The sequence below is a fragment of the Xiphias gladius genome, chromosome 5, assembly GCF_016859285.1.
Source record: "Xiphias gladius isolate SHS-SW01 ecotype Sanya breed wild chromosome 5, ASM1685928v1, whole genome shotgun sequence".
NCBI classification, from domain to species: domain Eukaryota; kingdom Metazoa; phylum Chordata; class Actinopteri; order Istiophoriformes; family Xiphiidae; genus Xiphias; species Xiphias gladius.
In genome coordinates this window covers 16,860,081-16,878,757 of record NC_053404.1, presented here as the reverse complement: position 1 = coordinate 16,878,757, position 18,677 = coordinate 16,860,081, and the positions used below count along the sequence as shown (strand labels likewise).

The window sequence follows — 18,677 nt, the reverse complement described above, 5'->3', positions numbered from 1 at the left end:
CTTTCCAAAATGTCAGTGTAAATTCAGTGTTTCCATGACTCTTCTCCTTTTTTTGCATCATCAGTGTCAGTAAATCTGCCAATCATACTGTTACAATGATTACTTTTTGGGAAGATTTTTTTTGATGAATTTCTGTAACTTTGTTGGCAATACAGGATTTCAAGGATATTGCCTTTAATGATACTGTTCTCCTGTCTAACCGCAGCGCTAAAACTATAGCACATGCTGCAGCTGGGGTAGTGGTACAGGTGAATAAAGCAGCATATTGTGCCCCCCCCCGTGGCTAACTTACACATGCCATCTCTCTGACGGTGAAGATGCGGCTTAGCAGGAACATCTTGACCGGAACGGTGAGTATGAGGACGAAGGGGAAAGCCAGAGACGCCTGTGTTGACATAACAGCCCACAGAACCGCCAAACACACCACCTGGATGCAGGTGAACAGATGCATGCGCAGCGTACGGACCTGCAGGAAACAGAGATCATTTATAAAAAAAACCAACACCAGCATTTAAGCGAGACCAAATGAAATTAACTGATGCAAGGGTGTAGCTAAAATCATGTAGAAAAATTTTGCCATTTCAAATCTTATGTAACTGCTGTAGGGTGTGAACCACAAAATCTCTGAACAGTTGTGCCTTCTTAAGACTCTTGCTACAGCTGAAACAATGAGTCTTTGTTTAATCATCTAAGTACTTTATTAAGCAAAAATGCCCAATATTCACTGGCTCCAGGTTTCACAAATCTGAGGATTTGCTGTTTATCTGTATTTTTTTTAATTTTATTTATTTATTTGTTTTTTAAATCAGTGTAAATTAAATATCTTTGGGTTTTGGACTGTTTGGACAAAACAAGCATTTTGAAGACGTTACTTTAGGCTCTAAGAAGTTGTGATGCGCATTTAATACACTTTTTCACAATATTTAATCAACTAATCCATTAAAAGGTTAATCGGCAGAGTAGAAATACTTTACAGAAAAATACTTTACTTTCCTCAGAGACAGATTCTTAAAAATCCTGCAAATGGTGCTAGGTTGTTATTGCTAGAAAAGAGCAATTGTAACATTCTAATATCTCATAATTTATCTAAGGAATAGAAAAAAAATATAAGAAATAAGGTGTAATTTTTATCAACACTTTATTAGTTGACTATTTCATTATTTCTCACATCTATAAACCTTCATTACTTCATGTAAAAACACATCTGATCAGCCTTGAATTACAAAATCACCAGGTGCGTCTCACCTTGCGCACGTAGGTGTGGTCAGGGTGATACTTTGGTGGCATAAGCAGCAGCATCATCCGCTCTGTTAGCTGGATGCCATTGAGAGACATCACACCCATGTAGAGGAAGATACCAAACAGCACAGCCAGGGGGATCTGACGCAACAGGTCACTTATTACAATGGACAGGCCTGGAGAGAGGAGAGCACAGGGTAAAAATAAACAAAATTAAAAAAAATTGAGGAAAAAAAAGAAAAAAAGCAGTTTGAAAGCAAGCAACAGGACACAGGTGATCAAGAAAAGAGCAGTAATAAGATTCCAGTGTCCACCACTCACCAACCATGATGGCGACCAGGAGCCCAGTGACCCTCTGCTCCTTCACCTCCTGGATGCGAGGCTTGTCTCCGGGGGCGACAGCCTTGCTCATGACAGTGAGGGCATTGACGTGGGTCACTGAGCGGACGGTTGCAGCGGCCATCCACGGCAGTCCGAACAAAGCCGAGCTGCCCCCCAGCACCACGATCAGCAGCAGGTCCAGATGGAAACCAGAACCCTTCACCAGCATCCGCTCCTTCTTACTCACTATCAGGCTGCATGAAGTCGGGGGGGCACACAGACGAAAACAGTTTTTTCTTTTCTTAATTTATTTCTTATTTATACTGATGGAGCATGCGAGCTCTTTTCTATGAATGCACTCCTTAACACCCCTGTTTTCCATCAATACTGTACACAATGCAAATCTGGAATACAAAATACTGTAGTGCAGAGTGATACAGACAAAAGGTAAATACCATAATATTTTTGTCTCAATACTACAATGGTAATAACCCTATGATCTTCTATTGACGCTTCAATATCATACAGAGGTGGGTGATATGGAACTGTGGATATAGCAGCCAATCATGCAGAGGCACTTGTTATTCTCTTCAAATTGCTTTTTTTTGATTTTCAAGTTGTTTTTTTTTAAAGTTCACGATAACACACATCTCTCTAATAATATGTTGTTCTGATGATATTTCTGTTTGACTTGACTGCAGGGTTACTCACGTGGTGATCTGTGTCTCCATGAAGATGAGGATGAAAACCAGCAGAGCAGGCAAACAGCAGGCAAACATCATCCAGATGGGGAATTCACCGTCCGTACCTAGAGGACTGATGATCCAGCCCCGTTTGTTGGGACTCGTCACAGAAAAACCTTTGGGAACACTCAGTTTCTAGACAGAGGATGAAGACAGGACTGAGTGTGGTGGGATAATAAACGTCTGTATTGCAGTAAACTTGAGGTCAAAAGTCAAACATTTACATAAAGATTCAGCGGTAGTATTTGAGTCTTACCTGTGTGTATGTGTCTTCTATACAGTAATCCACCAGGACCATGATGAGGATGGCAATTGGCACCCCAAAATCTCCAATAATCCTGCGAAACTAAACACCACAAGATGGGAGAGTTTGAGCAGAAGTAGCTGCTTCATATCAAACAATGTCAGAAGGATTTACAAATCTGTATCACAGATTACAACTGTGCCTGTACTTAGCTACTGTAATCATTTTACTGTATGATTACTTCAACAAAAGCATAACATATATAAATGACAGCATTTTAAGATAAAAGTTCATTCTTAACCTTGAAAACAGTCATTAACAGTTTCACCACATGGCACCTTTAGTGGCTGTTCTCGTAGGAATCGTGTGATCTACAACCAGGCTACTAAACGGACCCTGTGGTGAGATGTTTCCAATTTCAAGAGTACATTTTTAACTTTCCAGCCAACATATGCAACGCGTCCTTAAAGGAACAGTTTAACATTTCAGGAAATACGAAACCACTCTCATGTTTCTCTGGTAGATATGAATATGAATATGAGATATGAAACAGATGGAAACAGCTAGCCTGCCTCCCTCTGTGGGTAACAAAACAAGGCCATGTTGTTTTTGCTTTTGTACAGATTAAACAAGTGAGTAAGTGTATTTCCCGAAACGTTGAGCTATTCCTCTAACAGGGGTTAATATTGCAGGACCAATGTTTTAAAGTGATTTTAGATCCTTACCCTTCCAGGGAAGAACGCACTGTTCTTGAACTTGCGCAGGTAGAAAGCAATGAAAAACGTTCCAGCCATGAGGACCAGGGAGAGCAGTGCAGTGTTGGGCTCGCCTTGGACCTTCAACGTCACAGGCAGGGAGCTGTTGTTCAGCACGAGGGTGATATTTTCTGTGGAGATGCCCCCGTCTGTGCTGTTGTCAAGGGAGCAGCGTTTCAGGGGGTGCTCCTTGAAAATCTGCCCGATGACACAGAGGGTTCAAATTAATGCACAATATTTTACTATATGTTTACTATATTACTATATATACGCACATATGTAAACCCACTGTGATTACTCTGGAGGGATTATCATTCTTCACACTTTTTGGTAGCGCAACCACACTTTCTGGAAAATGGAAATTATCCCGTAGCCAAACGGCTTTCAAGTCTTTGCCATAAAACTCTACAAATAGAACGCCTTCCAAAACCATAAGCCTGGATAATAGTTGAACTCTCAATCCATTTAACTTTCAAGGCCAATCAGTCACAGAGGATTTCAGGTGCACTTGCTAGAAAAACATACTCATTTCGACCCCAAGTTTTGAATATCGTCCAAAGATTAGTCCATTCAGTTTAGTGTCAGGGGCGTAATCCCCCAGCGTGCTAACAAAAAGTTTTTGTAATCAGGAGTTGTTATTTCAAGTCTCAGGTGTACCCTGCCAAGCTTGATGAAGGTCTCGCAGATGAAGATGAGGGAGATGAGGAAGGAGAAGATCTCTTGGGTGAAGCGGGAGACGAAGCGGACCAGAAAGCTGCCCTCGAAGGCCACTGTGACGATCACGATGATGATGAGCCAAAACCCGATCCAGACGCGACCAGTTAGGTACTCAATCTCATTCGCTTTGCAGAACTGTAAAAATACAGAGCCATTAAACATTATTTATGCATTATTTTTTAGGTTTTTTTAGAGGAATATTTCAACATTTTGGAAAATACACTTATTTGCAGGTAGTTAGATGAGAACATTGATATCACTGTCGTATCTGTATGCTGAATATGAACCTACAGCCATAAAGAGATACACAGACATACTGTGTTAATTAGTGAGCTTTAGAGGTGCTGGTAGTGGAATTTTGTTACCTTTGGAAAGAGCTAGGCTATGTCTTTTCCCGTTTCCAGTCTTATGCTAAGCTAACCTAACTGATTTTGGTGTAAAGGGGGGAGTTTTTTTGTTTTTCCTAAAATTTAACTGTGATTTTTGCTTATTTAGTTAAGATCTTTTATTGTTTTAGAAAAATACCTAAAAGTTGAAAACAACTTTTCAGGGGCTTTAAAAGAACATCTTTTCAAAAGACAACCTTGATAGTGAGTATCTCAACTACATTTATATTGTAGGCCATTGTTATTACGTAGAGACACCCATTGTCGGTTGTTCGTGAATTGATTTACTGTCGACTTACACTGTAAAAGGCTTCCTCAAAAACTAGCAGGGGCCCGGAAAAGCCCACAACCAGCAGTGGCTGAGCTCCAAGTAAGCAGAAGATCACACCCTGCACTGCTGTCGACACGATCAGCTCAGAAACACCAATTAGACCGTCCGTCTTCTCACCTAGCGACAGTGACACACAACTCATTAGCACCATAATGAACACAAACAGGGTTTAAAGGTTCATCAATAGATCGTTAGCTGAACCATCATTACAAAAACAAGAAATGGATTTGACACGTGAGACAATACACAGTTTACACAGTGGTTCAACTCTTGAGTTTCCCATTTGCAGCTCACCCAGTAGGCCTCCGAAGGTTATGGCTGGAGAGAGGGCAGCAAAGTAGATAAAGATAACCGCAGCCATGCACTGACTGTTCAGGGCGTCCTTGAAGTCGCTGACGTACTTTGGGTAACGTCGCCGCACGTCTTGTATCAGCCCGCCAAAGGGGCGTCCTGTGCGCTCTAAAGGGTCGTCTGACTTTTTCAAAGGTGTAAGGAGGGCCTCTAGGTGACGGGAGATTAATAATTACATTTAAAATGTCAGAAAGTCCTGCAACAAAACTTGAAATTTCCTTTGATAAGACCGCAGAGATATGAGGAGACGCTTACCTTTTTCTTCAAGGCTTTTTGGCTCTTTGGCCAACAGCTTGACCTCCTGCTCCTCCCTCTTGCGCAGCATCTCCCTCTGGAAGCGAGCTACAGAGCGCAGCAGCTCATCACCGCCCATTTCCGAGGGTGGCAGCACGATGCTGCAGTCCAGGAAGCTGTTGATGGCGTTCAGCAAGTCCTGCCGGTCGTCCGCCAGGTAGGCTGCCTCATGGAATTGCTGGATGGAGATTCAGCCAAAAATATAAGCAATGTGTGGTAACCTACTCCATATTTCTCTTCTACGCTATTGTTGTCTCTTGTATTTAGGTCTGCTTGCCGGCTTACCTGGCAACAATCTATTTTATTTCACCTTCCTTTCTATTCTATTCTCAAACTGATTGATAAAATTATAGCTGATGGCTTTAGGGAACAAGAAAGTGAATTTCCCATGATCACTGAGGTATAGCAGGTGCTGGAGGTGTAAGAAAACACAAGAGACTCACCTTTGCTATGAAGGGATGCTCTGTGATAACGCCTTTATGGGACAATATACTGAATTGCATGGACGAAGGTTTGGAGATATGTATCTTGAAGTTTATTGTGTGATTTCTCTAATGTAATTTGGGCTGAATAAAACACAAGTAATATGTTATGTGTGGATGTTGTGGCACTTGTGGTCCTTATAGAATGAAGAGTCCAAATATGGCAACTGGTTGAAAACTGTTTAAATTGATTAATTATACAGACATATGAGATATTTTCATCAGAAATTATGAAGGAATATGGAAAAAGAATTGTGTTACATCTGAAGGGAATGAATATAATTTAATCAAACTATATAGTTACTGCAATTATTTTGGAATTTTTTAAGATTGTATGCATAAAATAAAAGATGTGGACTGCTGAATTGTAATCCAGGCACTCAGAAAAACAGAAAAATGTCCATAATTGCATAGTGTGAATTATCATTTTTTCAGAAAGGAAAAATAAGGATTATTGCTTCATTCTCCAAAGGGTGCTATTTGTTTGTCTGTCTGCTTTTATGTACAGTAGGTGTAATTTTATCTGCTACTGTGATTATACGATTTAAGTTTTGCATTTAAATAATATATTTTAAAAACAGACAAAAATAATTCTTCAATGTGTGTGCCTCTCTCACCTTGTCAGACATTAAGGTGGAGATGGAGCGTCCTATCTGGTGGTAGTCCATGCTGGTGGTGGGGGGTCCCAGCAGAACAAAGAGGAACCTCACCGGCACAGGGACCTCTAGGACAGACTCCAGCTCCACCGCCTCCTGCAGCCGTACAAACGCCATGGTGGGCTGCTCCAGGAAGTCCACACTGCCTAGAAGACAGCAAGATGTAATAGTTAATGACAGATGAAGGAATACAAGTGATTTTAGGTTGTTCAGGTGTGATCAAGTAGTAGCTTGTGTTCAAACAAGGTGTTTATGGCTTTTAAGGCATTAGTAACTCACCCACAAGGACAACTGTGGCCTCTGCGTTTTCAGGAATCTTCTCCAGCAGCTTCAGCTCATGTTTGGACTTTGACCGATGCATACCGGGCATCAAGGTCGGCTCCTTCTGCTGAAAACAAGCAACATTGGAAGTGAAATCAGGATAAAGAAGAATACTTGTAATTGTAATTTTTGGAAAAACACTCCATCGCTAGACCTACCTGTACCTCGTTCTTCTCCACGTCGATGCGCGTCTCTGTCTCCCCCGCAGCGTGGACGGTGCCCATGAGCGGGTCGGTGACAGACGGCTCTGGCTGATGGGTGTGGTTGCCACTGTGGTGGTGTGTTATCAGACTGCCGAGGCTGGCTGCGGAGATGTTCCTGGGGAAAGGGCTACTGTGCTCTTTCTCATCGCTCGGGTGACTAGGGGAGGCAGGGAGAGGCAGAGAGAGAGTGAGCAGGAGGAGGAGAGGAAGTGACCAGGCATAAAGCCATGTAGTAGCAGGAAGTTAGAGAAAAGTAAGTTTAAAAGATGTTCATCCTTGAAATCAAGAAATAAACATGTAATTGGCAATAATCAATAGTATGAACTAGCATTAGCCATGAAAGTCAGTGTGTGGTCCTATGTCAACATGCACACTGTTTGTATTAAAAGGGGGCAGCACATGATCATCGTGGTGACTTATGCGATAGGGAGAATACCGCATATGCCACAGCGTCCCAGCACAAAATGACCATTGTATAACTTTTAAAATTGATAAATGTTTACTTGTGACCTCTCGTCACAGCTTACATCCCTCATGTGTGCGTGGGTGGTGAGCAGTTAAACCCAGAAGTGTTTTTCTCCATCTCAGATTATTTCATTTCAGGGACTTTTAGAGGCCTGAAGAAGTGAAAATGTCCAGTATTTGACAAGGAAAAAAGCAGAAATTAGAGGAAAAAAATGCACAAAATAAACATTTGGAGCAATAGGAGTATCTGATTAGAGATTTTGGTGAAGACATTACTATGACCAACCAGGTATTAGTAGTAGAGATAAGTTGATCATTTTCATTACTGATTAATCTGCCAATTAATTTTTTGATAAATTGATCAATGAATCAATGAAAAATCAAAAAGAAGACTGAAAATTTTGCTGATTTGAAGGCATCATCTTTAAATGTCTTGTTTTGCTGGCCCAAAAGTACAAACCCCCCCCCAATATTCAGTGTTTTTTCAGAATTATTACTTGAAAAATTACTGAAATGATGAATCGATTACCGAAATAGTTGCAGATTATCTTTCTGATTGTTTTAGCTCTAGACTGATGCTACAAGTCACCTGTGTTTAAGCAGGAGGGCCCTCAGGACATTGGCTCGATCCTCAGCTTTGATCTGGTCAGAGATGATCATCTGCTCCACCACCTGGTGGGCGATGCCAGGCAGGGTCTTTTGGTCCAGGTCCAGAAGCACTGCACCTGAAGGCAGATATGGATATACACACTGAGCTCAGTGCTCTATGAACTGTACGAACTGGATCACAGTGATCAAGTGCACACTGCACTTGGTTCAGCTTTCTTACCGTGTGAGATGGTCTTTCTGAGCTCCAGCAAACTGCGGAAAGACAGAGAAGCCACGTGCGGTTTCCCCCAGCGGTCCGTCTCCTCCTCCACATCTTCCTCAAACTTGATCCAACGAGCCGTTTCCTTCCACTGCATCTCCTGGTTCTTGTCCATGGTCAGCTCATTCAGCTCCACGAACACCTGAAAACATCACACAGGAACACATACAGGTGTTGGTGAGATACGGCAGAGAAGATCCATACTGTCAAGACCAAACACCATGCATGTTCAGGATGTGCCAAATATTCAACGTAACGGCAAAAGCACTTTGTATTTCGCCAGCGGATACAATCAAACGTGGTTTAGCGGCAATGACTTCAGTGGATATCAACATAGGGAAACAGACTCCGTGCTTATCAGGATATGAAGTGATTTTTTTTAATTCACTCGACACAAAAGAGAGATATTCTCCCCGTTATTGCCCTAGATGTTCAACTTAGAAAAGGCTGCATAAAAATACAGAAAAACAGCCAATGAAATTGTAGAAACTTATCACTAAAAAGGCAGAGGAGAGATGCTGTGCATCTCTCAGCTGCCTCAGCATCAAATATCTGTTAAGAGGTTATTAATCGAACACCATGCAGGTCAGTCACAGTCCTGTTTGAAATGACAGTCCAAAATACAGGCCGGAAAAGCCCATAATTTGCTGTCGTGTGCCATTATACACCTGCGGCATGCCTGTGATATCACGCTCACACGAGTCAAACCTAACTCCGGCCGGTCACCCAGCCTCACCTTCTGGTACCGAGCCATATGACCGGAGTCCATGTCCAGCAGGACGCCCTCTGGCCGCGAGACAGAGCGGTACAGAACCACCGGTAACGACTGGAGGAGCGAGACGGTGCAGTAGAGGACTTAAACAGTGATACAATCGACAGCGGCACAAAGGATGGGACCCTCACTTTTACACACATACCAATAGGTCATTCCTCCACATCACACACACCTTGACAGGCAACTGTTGTTTACCCGGTCTGCTGGGGGCTCGGAGCGCTGTATGAGAATGTGTGTGTGTGTTAATAAAACATAGCTCTCCCTCCCTCAGGAGCTCCCAGTGTCTGGTTACCTAAGCTCCTCTCTCCCCTTTTTTTTTCCTTTCCGTGTGTGAAAGGAAAGAACTCATTCATTCATTTTTAATTGTCTCCTTGCCTCCCTGTCCCATCCTCAAAAGAGAGAGGGCTAGACTAAATTTGACAGAGGAAAAGAGGGGAAACATTTCCCAGGATTTGCTAGGATTTATGGTCATATTTGAGGCAATTCAACAAAATCTGAAGGAGAAAATAAAGATTAAAATACAGGACATTTCTCCACCAGACTACATCAAACTGCAACTGTATTTAAAAGGCCCAGTCAGTCATTTTTCTGACCATATGAAGAACAGTTTTATTAGTTGTATCTAACTAAAGCTTTTGTCTTCCATTTTTTTCCCCTCAGTTTTATCTATCTCAATAGATCAATGAGAAAATTAATCTTCAGAAATTTTGACTGTTTTATTTCATTGTAAATTGAACTTTTTTTTCGACTTTGGAGAGTTGGTCGCATAGAACAGTTTAATGATCTCACCTTTGGCTCTGGAAAACTGTGACAAACAAAAAATGGTAGTTGCAATCTTAATTTAGAATTTGATGGTAGGGCAAATTTTTTATTTTACATTGGGATCACTAATTGTACCTTTAATGTTAACATGAATAATAGATATTATCCCTGTCCCATATGTCTATTAAGAAACCAAGTAAACCTCTTAAATGACGATTTCTCAAGTATACTTTTGCCAAAATAATTTAAGCAAAGATCAGGCTTAAAAAAAAAAAAAAGAGCTAAATCTGGGACAGATTCCAACCAAGGTCTGCATTAGCTGACATTAAGTATTGATGTCTCGCCTTAATGCTAGAGAGGATGGATGATAAGCGAGTAATGTTTCACCTCATGTGGGGTTCGGTCCTGCTTGCGGCTGCGAGTGGTTGGCTCTTTGTGGTCTTTACCAGTGTGCACCACTTGCCCCTTGGTGCTCTTTCTGACCAGGTGTCGGCGCACTCCGGGAACATCTTCAAAGCGATGACCTGGTTGAAGCACAGAAGAGAAGAGAAGAGGGATGAGATGTGTTGAAGAATACAGTCTAGAGAAGACAGAGGAGAAATTACTTTTAACAGAGAAATCAATAAACATGACATTCAAGTCACACTGAGCAAAAGCTCAAATACTGCAGAAAAATTTGCACAGTTTACAGTTTCTTATAGTTTGCTTCTGCACCCCTCAGCCTGCAACTCATTGACCTTTCACCCTGAGTTCAAATCTCAGCCCCCTGAGTCCCAGAAGGCCAGGCCCCTTTGCTTTTGTTTCCGTCGTCCCACAGCCGGGAGTAGAGTTACTCTGGCTGGCAGCAGAGCAGACAGAGAAAAGGATGTGGAGAGAGACACTGGATGGCACAGATGCAACATGACATTGTGAGTAGAAATTGTCCTATCAGGTGTTATAAGTTGAAAGATCAATGGACCTGCTGCCACTCTGATGATTAAAACTGAAGAAAATGCTTGAGTGCATGCTTAAATAAGCATACAAATATAATTTTACAATATGAGGACATAAAAGTTTAGAAGTAAGCACAGAGGAAGAGAAGATTCCTTCTCGAATACCAATTGTCTTACCTTTAATCACCGCTTGTAAATCCTATGTAACAAACAGTGAAGCTTTTTAGGGTCCTCATCAATGTTTTAACTCATTATCTGAAAACCAGGCGGTCCTGGTCAACAACAACAAAAAAAAAAATCATTTCAGAACTATCCCCTCTTCTTGCAAAATCTCTTCAACTCTTATTGAGAAGTTCGCTGTCAAGTCGCCCCATGATGTGTTCACTGGTGTGTGAGTAAAGTTTGGGGCAGACCCTGGAGTAAAACAGGGCCTGGCTGGCATGTAGGAGGGAAGGAGGGAGGAGGGTTTTTGGTGGGCATTGGGTAAGTGCTGGCACGGCCATCTGACTACGTGATTCCCTTGCTGCTAAACCTGGAGTATGTGACTCGTGCTAAAGTTTTGACAAATCGGAAAAAGTTGCAATTTCTTGACCGGTGTCTGACCCCGCGGGGGCTGAAACTATCAGAATGCATCAGTGAGCAGAGGTGTGAATTCACTCAGGTCGAACAAAAGGGGAGGGCCAGTGATATAATAATTCCTATTGTTGAGCAGCAGCCAGAGACAGAGACTTTCCCAGGATGATTTACGGAAGCGGGAAGCAGATAAAAGAAGACAGAATAACTGGTGATGAACCTAGAGGGAGGCTGGACTCTTTGTCACTAAGCCTCATAATGACCAAATATCTGGACATCATCAAGCCAATACCTCAATCCATAACCCCTTTTCTTTGCGTCTGAGTCGACTTAACTCTTCCCCTTGTTTCACTTCACTAATAATTAAAGGTTTCACAATTAGCTGCCATGATGGCTCGGGCCTGAGTCCAGGGGCCTCAGCTGACAGCGGGAACTGCTAATGTAATAATGCGGGCCTGTCTGCCACACTCTCTGATAAGCTGCTGCTCTCCGCTGAGGGGTCAGCTCCCTGACGTAAATCTCCCCGGCCCCTGAACGCCACCCCACGCTGGGCCGGGGGCCCGGCAACGTCACAGGGCAGCGGGGCGCAGACTAAAAGTGTAGAAGGGACTTGAGGTGGCCCCTGCCCTCACACTGATGTTTCTGGAGGAATCCGGACATCAACAAAGCCAAGACTTCATTATTGTTGCTGTCTAATTACACAACAACAATGCAGAGATAATGAAGCTATATATAAAAATAAAAAAAAAGAAATTTATAAAATCCACAAAACAACATCAGAAAGCCCCACACGCTGGAAGAACTGTGACAGGCAAACTACTACCACATTTTTGGCAGCTAGCAGCTAGCAAACTATGCGTTTTTAGCAACATTACAGTAAAATTAACCAACCAAATTAACCAAAACTAAACAACTGCAGAGTTTGTTGTTATTCTCTGTGGGTTTGTCACTACAAGCGACTCCTTTTACATTCATGTAGTCATGTGATCTATTATTAATATAAAAATACTGATTATGCCTGGTTTAAAAAAAACAACAACAATACACAAAGCACAAAGGATTACAAAATTAACACGACTTCCTTCTCGCGTAAAGGCTTTATGGTGAGAGCAAATAAAAACTTTCAGCAAGAATTCATGAAATAGTAAATAATAGTACAATAATAAAAAGCAAACACACTTCAGGGATCATTTCTGAATGGAGGTCACCTATTCTATCAAATGCCCTCAATGTTGGTAGTGGCATGTGAGACCCCAGACTGATTACTTTAAAAATACATTTTAAGGCACAAAATTCATTTCAATTTTCCTGAGAGCGCAAAATCTGCCGAGAGACATTTCGTCTATACTCACTCTTGATGCCGTCCAGGTCAGCGGAGGCCAGTGTCTGAGCCTCGCTCTCATCAGTGGGGATACGTTGGTACTTGGCCTGCTCAGCGCCCGTCATGTTGCCCGTACGCCGGCGCTCCTGCAGGTCGTAGCTGCGGCTGGCGGATGACACGCGGGCCAGCGGTATGTGTTCAGGCGGCACTGACTGGGGAGAGGCGCTGGAAGTGTCGGATGAGACCGCCTTACTAAAGCAGAGGAACAAGACAAAGCTGTAGCTCAGAATTTGTTTTTCTGTTATTTTTCTTTTGTTGATTAACTATTTACCCCAAACATACCTGCTAAAAACGTTATGTTAGAAACTGTACAGACAAAAGATGCCTTTTCACTAAGTACTACGTGTCTTAAAATAAACACACCCTTTACTGCTCTTCTTTATAGTTAATTTCTTTCTTTCCCTAACACGTAATCATTTGAATGTCACAGTACCTCTCCTCTTTAGTTGCACTGATTGGTCGGTTACCATCTTTTGATTCAGGTGTTAGACCCTTGTACTGGTGCTCCCTCTATAATACACTTGCATCTCACAGCTCAAAAGACAACTTTTAAAATTCAAATACTCAAAAAAAAAAAAAAAAAAAAGGAAAAAAGTACACAGATAACTCCTTGCAAATCCTTCAAGGCACTTCTAAAATACACATAATGAACTCACCGTCCTTTCCCAAAAAAACTACTTTTCCCTTCAACTTTCCTCCTCTTTTATCAGGAAGTTTTCTAAAAACAAATCCTCTGTGATTGTGTTGCTCTCCGATAGACTGAAAACGGGCAAGGGGTGTCAACGCAGCTTTATCCTAGCTCAGATTAAACCCTTGTGAAGTGGAAAGTAAATGTCACAGGTGGAGCCTGGGACAGCTGAGGTGTGTTGTGTCGTCTAGAGCGACAGGTGATATATGGGTCTCTGAGGAGAGGATTACTCTGGCCCATCAGATTGTGCCCAGCAGGACCACTGGATGCCAGAGACATGGTAACGTACAGTGTGTACCTCGCTGACCAATTAGACATGCGCCTGAGTGGTCTAATCCAATCAGAACAGCTGTGAGAACATTTCAGTAACATTGCAAAAACATGCATTATGCAATCATCGCAGCAGGTGAAGCATGATTACAAACCTAGAGATTTCTCAAGCCCCATTTCTGTTTTTTATTTATTCCAAGAACTAGGCTTGACTCACTCTGTGGAAGTTGCATCTTCAGTATCCACTCCTACACCAGACTGTGGTACAATATCGAGCTCTCGGGCTGACTGAGGGCTCTCTGTGCCTTGTTTGGCCACATGGTCTTCATCGGAAACAAAGAACTGCGGAGGGAATACAGAATGTGAGAGCAGGGCTTACAGTAAGAACAGACAACGAATCCAAAAATTTAAATCAGGAACCTCTGGTATCAGATTCAAACAGGGGACAAACAAATGTTTAATAGCCCTGTGAACATTAATACAAAAGTAGAGGATTTAAGAGTATCTAGTTTAAGGAAATGAAGAAGGAACTTGATCTTTTAAAGAAAATCTATTTGTTGAGGGCTCCACAGTGATTGATGTACTGGTCAGCACATAAAGAGACAAATTCAAGAATCCTTTTGATACAGCATCAGGGTTTACAGATCCATAAAGATAACAGTTATGTATACGTCAAAGTAAAATAGAACTTAGAACTAAATCTAGAAATATAAAAGGACGATTCTATGTGCGCAACACAATGGAGGGAATTTGGTTGTAAAAAAGTTAATTTAATTTAATTTACACACATTAAAAATATCAATCAATTCCATACGCAACAGCAAAAAGTAGTGCAGACTGTGTCAATCCAGCAGCCACTGAAAGACTGAATATCTTAACTAATATAAAGACTTGCACACTTACATATTAGCTTACCGTTATCTAACTACACTTTATTTGGCTTTATATTTAGGGTTGGTCTTAATCCTTAATCTTTCACTTTTTCATTGTAGTGTGTGTAGTGTGTATGTGATTATGTATATTGTATACACATACAGCTTTTATGTCCCTGACTATGATTGTTGCTGTTCATTATCATTAATACTATAATATTATTATAAATGCCTGTTGCCTTGTCGTCTGCAAACTAAATTTCCTTCTGGATAAACATCATAAAGTTGAATGGAGAAATTGCATTTGCGTAGACTCGCAATGCTCATCATTCCAACGCTTTCTTGTCACATGAAAACATTTACTTATTTTCGGACTATATATGTTTAACCCAAAGAGACACTTTAGGTTATGAGATGTAAGGACAGTAGGATATTGCATCTCAGATTGAAGAACATAAGTAGTAGTATTAAGAAGTGACATGTATGTGTATGTAAAAATGCCAATATAGCAGTTACTAAAAATACCTATAAAATTGAACTATCCAGACTTGATGGACATAGTAAGTTATATACAGTATAAGTTTTGGTTCCCTGTAGGACTAAAGAGGAAATCTTTTGGAGAAAATTGGAGAAACAGATCACCTTCACAAGGATGCTCTCACATTTGGATGTGGATAAATCTTGGGACAACATGGACATAAAGACAGCAGACCAAGAAATTTATATCCCACTTGGTTTCAAATGCATTGTTGATGTTTGTTTTCTCTTTTCTTTGGTAAAATATATTTAAATTGCTATAGTTAAAAAGTGACAAAAATAGAACAGATAGTGAAACCAAACCTGGAGCCAAATAATACTTGAAAAGATACACAAAGAGTAAATGAAAGCTAAGTTGCTTATCTCAAACATGTTCTATCAATTCTGCAACAGTAAATGGTATCTAGTTACATTCTGATCAGGTAAATCAGGTCATGTTTTGTGAAGTATTATAATAAACAGCCAAACATGAAACTCCCTGATGAATGATTAAGACTATACTGAAATATTCATAGATGAAAATATGGTAATGCTACAACAGTGAGTGACCGGGTTGGGTATGGACTATGGCCATTTATAGTGTAGCACATTCCTGAATGCTCATTCACCCACATCGTAATGCAAATCGTCGCAGACAGGCACGGCTTTGTCTTTCTTTACACCTGCACTTACATGCTTCCTCTTTTTCACTGGATGGTATAAGAATGCATAAACCAAGATATAAAGGCAAGTAAGACTAGAGCCTCATCGATATATCAGAGGGCGTTTTTATCTGCCAATTACAATTCAATTGAGCAATAAAATAGAATTACAGCACATAATGCAGTCAAAAGCGCTCGAAATAGTTTAGAAAACAGCGTCATCATGACATATTTTGGCAGTTGGCAGATTAGTAGTTGAGCCGATGCAGGTGAAGTATATATTCATAGTGTAACTAAGACATATGTAGGGAAGGAGGCAAAGTATGATCCTTTCTAAAATTGTGTGTTTTCGTTAGAGCTAAAACAATTAGTCAATTTTTTTTATTTTTTTTATTTTCTGGTTTTACACATCACAGTGAAGTGGATATGTTTAGGTTTTTGATTGTAAGTCGGAAAAAAGAAAAACTTAGGAAAACAAAACAATTAGAAGGCGTTAGTTTTGGGCTCACGGAAATTTTTCACTATTTTCTGCTGTTTTATCGGCCAGATGATTACCTGATACATAGTCAGCGGATTAATCAATAATCCAAAAAAATCGTTAGGTGCAGCCCTAGTTTCTGTATTAACCAGTAAAAATCAACAATAAAATTATATAATTTAATACAATATTACTCCAAAATAGAGTGTCAAAACTAAACAGTCAGTTTCACTGTAAGACTAATACCAAGTCAAATGATTACCTCCACATCTTTGACTCTCTCTGAGTCAGACGGAGCAGAAGTTGTCTCCGTCCCCTCTTCCTCCTCTTCCTCTTCATCTTCTCCTTCCTCTATGGGGCAACTGCTGGGAACATGGCTGCTTTTGTGATCTTTGTCCTTCTTCCTTTTCTTGTTGCTCTTCTTCCTGCGTCCCTCGGGGGGCAGTTTGGAGAGAGGTCGGTGGATGTGGTGAGAGGAATGACGGTGGTCTGCGGAGAAAATAGAGCACGAACACAACACAAAGTGTAGCTGCTGCCATATTTAATTTAGAGCATTTGTTTTTTTAATTTGACATGTTCTTGTGGCTGGGTGTTGAAAACGCATGCAACATCTATGAAGCTTCTTTGTGCTTACATTCGATGTCCTCCTCATGGTAGTTGTGGTGCTGCTCATCGGGAACGACAGGAGCAGGGCTGAGGATCTGCTGGAAGCGCTGGACGCCCAAAGCTTTGTTCAGGTCCCCATCATCCTCTTCTTCTGAGCGCGGAGTCCCTTGTAGCGATGAGGCAGCAGGAGCCTCTGGCTGCGACCCAAACAACAACAGAACAAATAAATAAATAGAAAAACAACACAATAAAACAATAAAGATTCACTAATGATCAGGAATATTGAGATCCAAAGTTTTCAATATTGAATAAATGAGCAGGAAATTATTAAACTAATAACGAGATGAATAAAAGCAGACAAATACATAATATAACTACAAAATTGTGAAATAACCCAGTTTTTTTAAAGCTCAGTATCATGAGTTATTTCATCTTGATTCTTTTCACAATAACAGAATATTGCAGTCCATTTTTATTTCCTCTCAGTCATTTTATTTCAAAGGTTCTTTTTCCAAAGTCTGTATTTATTTCACAACACCATCGTGATGTTAACAAGTTCTCTGGCCACTGGCTAATTAAGACGACGGCAACGGCCTACCACATAACTGACTTTGTCCTATTTGCACTGACTGACTTTTTTAATGAAAAGAGGCATTGTGAAATGAAACAGTTATGAAATAAAAAACACTTTGGACAAAGGACATCTTTCAATCAAAACCGCTGAAATTAAATTGGTAATTAATGTATACTACATGTCTATATTATATACTGTATGCAAATCTTTACAGTATACTCTTTTTGATGTTAGGATACAAGAAATCAACATACTAAACTGTTTTGTACTAACACGAAATGATACAATAACAAACAAATGCAATACAAAGGCAATCCAACTATGACTCTGGAAAGCTACTCCCAATTATGCCAAACATAAATTTTCCATAAAATCAATTGTTTTGGGTCTTTTTTTTGGTCTTCTGAGGTGCTTTTGGAACGGTTTCATCACCATCCACAATCAGTTTGAATGTTTTCCCATGTCTGATAAGCTCCTGCGTTTCCTTTGTGCATTGCATTATGGGAGAACAGTGTCAATAAACAGCACTTTGAGTCAGTACTTTTTTGGCAATTTTCCAGTGTGACCACACGACTTACTCAAAGACTGATTAGAATTCGAGCGCAGTATGGATTTGGGAAACAGTGTGTGTTTGCCATTCAATTAAAAAAACACTAGAGGGAGTTGTGGTACTGTAAATACACCACAGTCAGGGCATCATATGACAAGACCTGTCATGCATGCATTCTTGAAAATAGGCTTTAAATTGGAAACAATAGCCATGTGCTTTGATCAGTTACTCTTTTTCCACGCCGTAGTGTGACAGGGATCATGTGGGTGTTAAGAGATCTGTTTTCTTGCAGCAGGGCACGGTTCCCTGCTGCGCCCTGCTCTGCCGGTGGGATGTTGTGATAAGGATTGTCTGGGGCGATACAGCAAGTGGATCTACTCTGGCTAACAGGATTGTGCTGTAGACACCTAGCGGCAGAGTAAATGTTGCTATGACTACTGCGCAGATGCCGCAGATCCTGCGGCGATCCCTTCCTGTGGCAAAATACAGGGGCCACCAGTCATCTGATGCTCCCTCAAGTGGTTCTCAGGACACCCAACATATCAGTCATATATTAGGTTTTCCTCAGTGCTGTAGGGAGCCACAGAAAGCACGTGATGAAACATAATTACCCTCCTCCCACATGCAGCTCCTGCTTAGATATGTGTCAACTCAAACTTCAG

The 18,677-nt window shown here is 41.0% G+C and overlaps 1 protein-coding gene across 9 annotated transcripts in view; it reads right to left on the bottom strand.

Annotated features, from left to right (window-relative positions):
- The window catches only part of slc4a2b (solute carrier family 4 member 2b), a 43,565-nt gene that overhangs the window by 1,902 nt on the left and 22,986 nt on the right, over positions 1 to 18,677 (bottom strand). For 6 of the 9 annotated variants that reach the window (XM_040126359.1, XM_040126355.1, XM_040126358.1 and 3 more), the window contains 20 exons: positions 16,920 to 17,088; positions 16,548 to 16,774; positions 13,975 to 14,099; positions 12,771 to 12,991; positions 10,301 to 10,437; positions 8,338 to 8,518; positions 8,098 to 8,233; positions 6,999 to 7,200; positions 6,799 to 6,907; positions 6,481 to 6,665; positions 5,343 to 5,559; positions 5,031 to 5,237; positions 4,705 to 4,853; positions 3,960 to 4,154; positions 3,273 to 3,500; positions 2,560 to 2,649; positions 2,272 to 2,438; positions 1,561 to 1,814; positions 1,246 to 1,415; positions 293 to 466 (listed from right to left, as the gene is read on the bottom strand). In XM_040126359.1, coding sequence (XP_039982293.1) covers positions 293 to 466; positions 1,246 to 1,415; positions 1,561 to 1,814; positions 2,272 to 2,438; positions 2,560 to 2,649; positions 3,273 to 3,500; positions 3,960 to 4,154; positions 4,705 to 4,853; positions 5,031 to 5,237; positions 5,343 to 5,559; positions 6,481 to 6,665; positions 6,799 to 6,907; positions 6,999 to 7,200; positions 8,098 to 8,233; positions 8,338 to 8,518; positions 10,301 to 10,437; positions 12,771 to 12,991; positions 13,975 to 14,099; positions 16,548 to 16,774; positions 16,920 to 17,088 — 3,543 coding nt within the window. Of the gene's footprint in view, positions 1 to 292; positions 467 to 1,245; positions 1,416 to 1,560; positions 1,815 to 2,271; positions 2,439 to 2,559; positions 2,650 to 3,272; positions 3,501 to 3,959; positions 4,155 to 4,704; positions 4,854 to 5,030; positions 5,238 to 5,342; positions 5,560 to 6,480; positions 6,666 to 6,798; positions 6,908 to 6,998; positions 7,201 to 8,097; positions 8,234 to 8,337; positions 8,519 to 9,112; positions 9,203 to 10,300; positions 10,438 to 12,770; positions 12,992 to 13,974; positions 14,100 to 16,547; positions 16,775 to 16,919; positions 17,089 to 18,677 lie in introns of all 9 variants that reach the window. The other 3 variants (XM_040126364.1, XM_040126360.1, XM_040126361.1) reach the window with 3 other exon arrangements.